This window comes from Leptonotus elevatus, chromosome 6 (assembly GCF_054856555.1).
Source record: "Leptonotus elevatus isolate MCC_2025b chromosome 6, RoL_Lele_1.0, whole genome shotgun sequence".
NCBI classification, from domain to species: domain Eukaryota; kingdom Metazoa; phylum Chordata; class Actinopteri; order Syngnathiformes; family Syngnathidae; genus Leptonotus; species Leptonotus elevatus.
This window is the reverse complement of record NC_141244.1, coordinates 16,074,403-16,079,628: the sequence shown is the minus strand read 5'-3', so window position 1 is coordinate 16,079,628 and position 5,226 is coordinate 16,074,403. Positions and strand designations below refer to the sequence as shown.

Genomic DNA, 5,226 nt, shown 5'->3' with positions numbered 1-5,226 from the left:
AATCAGTCCTCCATGGTTGTCAAGACGACTGTTTTGGTCCAAATCAACATAATACTAAACACAGAGAACTAAAAGCAGGTTAAGTCCAAAAGGTTATTTAATACCCACGCTCGCATGGGAACTTCGTGATTGTGCATCACTCATCGTGAGTTTTGTGCTTTGCCTCGTGTCTATTTTTGTAACAGCAGCGGGGCTCAGTGTGCTTCTGAAAATGTGCTTTATTCATGTCATGGTAACGCTTATTTATTCACTAGCCTAGAAATGAGTTCATTCATAACAGCTTGGCCAGGCTGCGTATTGGGAAAAGTGCTGCACATGGCTGATTTCAATTCTGGTTTGGAAGCAAAGACAATTGCTTTATGTTTATGTATGTGTCATGTCAACTTCGATGACACCTTTGGTGATGGATTTCGCTGACGACAGCCATCTACTGCTCTGTGGATTTATCCAGCTACTGTTAGTGTAACTCTTACGGAGTTATGACTCTGATTTACGAATACAAGGTCGATTCTCACAGCAGTTTGCATAAATTATTGGCGTACAGTAGCTAATGGGAGAGCGATGGCACTTGCTTAGATTTATTGCGCAATGAGGTAGTTTAACACAAAGGTCTGTCATAAATTGAAGCAATGAGTTCTCAAAAATCTCCCTCCTGCAGATTCTCTCTTACTGCATGGGAAGTTGTCAGCCCCACTGCAGTTATTTTACATAAAAGAGTTGTATCAAAAAAATGATATCTGTTAAAGGTCGCGATATTGGAGAGGAATCAATTTTAACGTCTGTTATTGCAGTTGTACAGTACTGCTTGCATCATGCTGAGTGTTGGTATTGGCCTACGCGACAGATTTTGAAGCATATGAATGACAAATGAAGGTACACTAGGGGGCGCCATATTCATAAAGATGTCAAAAAAATATTTTAAAAGTCGACATTTGGTAGTGAACATATTTTCAGCTATTAAATTTGGTTTGTGCGCAATGATGTAATTGCAAAAGGCTGAAAAGCTTGCCGATTAAGATCAGCCACTTGTTAAATATATAAGTTATATGAAACAAGATATAGAGCAATTATTTTACACCCAAAGGAGGCCAGCACATTATTTTTCTGCTTGTTCTTACTTTCCGGATGAGAGCTTTTGTTGTGTGGTGAATCGTGATAATATTTGTAAAGCTTTATTTGCTCTGAATTAATCTTTTACTTTATGAGAATTGACAGCATTTATGCACAAACAGGCAATAGAAAAATGTATCCTCTTTTTTCTTCTTCTTTTCATAAAATCAAGTCAACCAAACTCCATAAAAATGTTTGTTTGTTTGTTTTTATATCCAAGTAGTCATAATAGGAGACAAATATGATTGAAAATCAAGTTTAATTAAGTTCAATGACATTTGTGGTAATCCCTTGTATCTGCTGAGCTGATGAATTATCAGACGTTCAACAAAATGAAACAAAACGGCAATGTTAATCATGCACTTTAGTGGTCAACAGAACACTGCTAGTGTTTGAGCCTGCTCTCATGAAAAGTTGGTGGGATTCTTTTTTATTATTATTATTATTTTTTTTACAAAATGCCAAGTACCGGTAAATAGACCTGACTGGTGGGCTTTACATTGGAACCTGTAAAGTCAAACATCCCTGAGGTCGTGCAATTTAGGACATGAGAGGAAAAATATTCCTCTTAAATCACACATTAATTCTGCCATGACCTCATTGTTCATATGAGAGCGCCGTCCTGTGAGCATCATACACCCCTCAACAGTGGTGTGGGAAAATATAAAAAATCACTGAATATACATCAAGCAGATTCAAATTCAAAGCAGTAAGACGCCAGTGCCATATTTTCACATAAAGCAAAGCGGGTGTTTTATTTTTCCTTTAACGGTTAACTTCTATTTCATTGGGGTTTTTTTTTAGCTCATTCACGGCAAAAATTCATTTGAAATATTTCTATTAGTTAAACATTTTTTCCCACTTTGTTAACAAGAGTATGAAAACCTAGAATTTTTGGGGGGGATTGTAGTTAGAACAGATATAAAATTTGATAAAATAGTGAAGTCATACGATACTCATACTCGTTAACAAAAGTGGGAAAAATGTTAAACTAATAGAAATAGTTCAAATAAATGTTTGACGTCTATAGCAGTGAATGAGTTAAGAACGCTAAAAACAAACAAACCAGATGTGAATTGATTTCACTTTATGTCTTTGTCATTAAAGACTCGCTGTTTATGCATTTTAATAAAATTCAAAGGTTCACTTGACCTTAGAGGTTTTGCTGTAGAATTCAATCAAGCACAAGAGTTTTTCACTTCTCTTACAATATCTTATATCTCATAAAATTACCACGATGGGCCAAACTGAGGAAGAGCTCAGGCTTTAAAACACTGAATATGCCTTTGAAAAATAAAAGCCATTAAGCACCTGAAACAATGAGCCTAATCCAAAGACCCAGTGTTTCAAATTATTATTTCACAGAAAGATACTGATGCTATCATGTTATAAATACACGGATTAGTAACTTAAATAGCGAGTGAATGAACAGTCACCCCGATTTAAAATAGAATTCAAAACAAAAAAAGGCAAATCATGTATTAAGAAAAGAGATGTCATCCCCCCCCCCTCCCCCATATTTGAAAAAGAGACATGAACTTGGCACAGAGACTCATGCAGCTGATTGGTCAGACAAACCAAGCGCGGGGCTGTGGCGCACCCTTCCATAAGACCCTCATTATGAAGCCCTGGTGCACACGCTGACCAGAAATAAGTTCTGCACTGGTTTAGCTTCAAACACTTGACGCGGTGTGCTCTGCAGGCGGCGGAGATGACGCTCATCTGGGTCATCTGAACCTGGAGCGCTTGACAACAATGGTGCCGGCGACCATGTCGTACACTGTCCTGTTGTGCTGGAAGAACAGAAGCGTGACGAATGCCGGGAAGAAGAATGCGATTGAGAAGTTCTTGCTCAGGGCTCGCACGGTTGATCTGTCAGGAAAGATCGAAAGGTGCATCGTTAGAAAGAGATGGATAACACGAAATCAAAATGTTAACAATTGACTTCTTTTTTTTTTAAGGGTGATTATAATTATATTACAATGCTTTGGGATCATAGTGAGATTGAGTTTAAATTAGTCATAGACAATTACAAACCTTTTTAAAGGCAACATCAATTACTAACTTTTTTTTTTGCTGGATGTAGCAAGGGTCAGTCCACAAGTAGGTGATTACTTTATTTGAAGTTTTTCTGAGGACTTCCAAATTCATCCACCAGATGGCACTATTTTTTCCATTCAAAACGTGCAGCACAATTTCACACTTTTTGACTTTTTGGTGTGTGCCGCAAGTGTGCCTTGCTACTAAAATGATAACTACAAGGAGGTCTGATGCAACTCAAGATTTCAAATGCTTTTTTCTTTCTTTTTTTACTTCCCCTTTTACAGAGAATAAAATGGTTCCACTCACGCAGACAGAGAAACATCAGTTGCTGGCATTACAAGGACCCGGTTGGGCTGAACCAGAACCGATGTGTCACATGTCACAACTCGGAGTCCAATAAGAAATTTTCCCGGGGTGGCTCCTCCAGCTCCCCAAATACACACAATCTGCAGGGACATGTCATGTATGACAATTCAAAAAATAAATAAATCTTGAAACATTGCCTGTACTGTGTCAACAATCATGACTCCTTACCTCATAAAAACACACTAATATAGGGTACACGAGAGCAACCAGCATCATTTTTTGTAACTCCTCCATTGACGTTTCCTCATCTATATCGTCTATGATAAAATGCATCGCAAACTTCGACACATCCCTAAAAAAAAAAAAAAAAAAAAGAGAGAAAACCAAGGGATGCTGTTTTATATAACAAACAAACCTCAAACATCTTTGCCACTCCATGAACTTACTTGATTCCACTCAGGTGCATAATACTGATAATAATGGCCGCTTTGATGAAAAACAGGATGAAGAAGTCCACAATTTCAGCCAGGAGTCTTTGGAGAGGTGATGGGATGGTGTACTCTCGTCCTGGAGAATGGATTAGAAGACTGCATGGTCAAACAGTTCATGCAAAAATTTGCGGGTCATAAATACGAATACAAGACACTTTTGGTAACGAATCCAAAGCTTACTGTTATTGCAGCATGTATAATACATTTATGTTCTTGCGTTTACCTGGCCTCCGTGCGTTTCCATTCTCCTGTGGCAGCTGCTGCGGGTGAGCGTGCACTGCAGCCCCGCCCGCGGCTTCACCTCCTCGGCTACTCGGGGAGCCCGAGGCGGCCGCATTGGGCGGCAACGGGACACCGAAATACTGAGCGTTGGGATCGAGACGCGCCGCCGACGTTCCGCTGGCCGACTGCAAAACACACGGGTAGGACATGGCTGCTGACGCCGCCAACCAGCTCTGCCAGGTCACATAGCCGGTGGAGTACTGGCACATCCACGCTTGTAACTTCTCGCAATACTCCGCGGTGGTGCAGTTTCCAGGTACATCTTTCTCGTCTTTGGGTTTGTTTTTTCTCTGTGGATCGTCTCCTACACGGCGTTTAAGCGCATTAGAAGCTTTACTCTTATCGGAGTCCATGTTTGTGTTCTCCGTGTCCGCCATGTTGGATGAAGGTGACGCAATGTGTACGTCATTCCGGAAAATTACATGAGTCCTGAGGGGGAGGGTTTGTTTTTTTCTAAATGTTCGATTTGACGAAGTAGTAAATTCAACATTGTTTTTAACTTTTAAACGAATTTTGTGTTTACACATGATGTAGAGTTAAGACACTCTGTTTGTTTAACATCGTCTCCCCCCTTCAAAAGAAAAAATGGTACAGGCCAAATTGACCAACGTATTTATTAAAATTAAACTTGGAAAGTTTGATCACATTTTTAAAACTGACAGTGGGGCCAAGTCATTCATAGACGATGTAAAAGGGGGAAAAAAGTAACGTTTAAATGTAAATAAAATTATGTATTCATAATTTAATTAGGTTTTAATAAATACTAACAGAAAAGTCATATGTAAAGTCAACAAATTAAAAACAATTTTTTTCACAAAAACTACATTTAAATGTTAAAACTAATCATTAAACCAGTTTTAGGGAAATTCTGCCAAATTAATCATGCAAAGTAGGACATAAACAGTGGGCCACCCCTTAAATCCTGCCCCCCACATTTTTGCAGAAAAACGTTCAAATTAAAATGAATTTTGAAATCTTAACTCAAACATATTTA

General features: G+C 38.7%; 1 protein-coding gene across 1 annotated transcript; it reads right to left on the bottom strand.

Annotated features, from left to right (window-relative positions):
• Window positions 1-1,352: 1,352 nt before the first annotated feature.
• fam8a1b (family with sequence similarity 8 member A1b) lies at window positions 1,353-4,624 on the bottom strand. The gene is made up of 5 exons (XM_086078601.1): window positions 4,174-4,624; window positions 3,906-4,026; window positions 3,688-3,811; window positions 3,460-3,599; window positions 1,353-2,982 (listed from the first exon to the last, which is right to left on the bottom strand). Exons 1-5 carry the CDS (start codon window positions 4,607-4,609, stop codon window positions 2,838-2,840), a joined length of 966 nt encoding a protein of 321 aa, XP_085934727.1. The 5' UTR covers window positions 4,610-4,624; the 3' UTR covers window positions 1,353-2,837.
• Between the last annotated feature and the right edge of the window lie 602 nt (window positions 4,625-5,226).

Excerpts from the sequence above, each read along its gene's own strand:
- fam8a1b (XM_086078601.1), bottom strand. The coding sequence starts at position 4,609 with ATGGCGGACACGGAGAACACAAACATGGACTCCGATAAGAGTAAAGCT. Across the intron at positions 4,027-4,173 it reads TGGAAACGCACGGAGGCCAG|GACGAGAGTACACCATCCCA; the intron begins GTAAACGCAAGA and ends TCCATTCTCCAG. Across the intron at positions 2,983-3,459 it reads ACTGATGTTTCTCTGTCTGC|ATCAACCGTGCGAGCCCTGA; the intron begins GTGAGTGGAACC and ends CTTTCCTGACAG.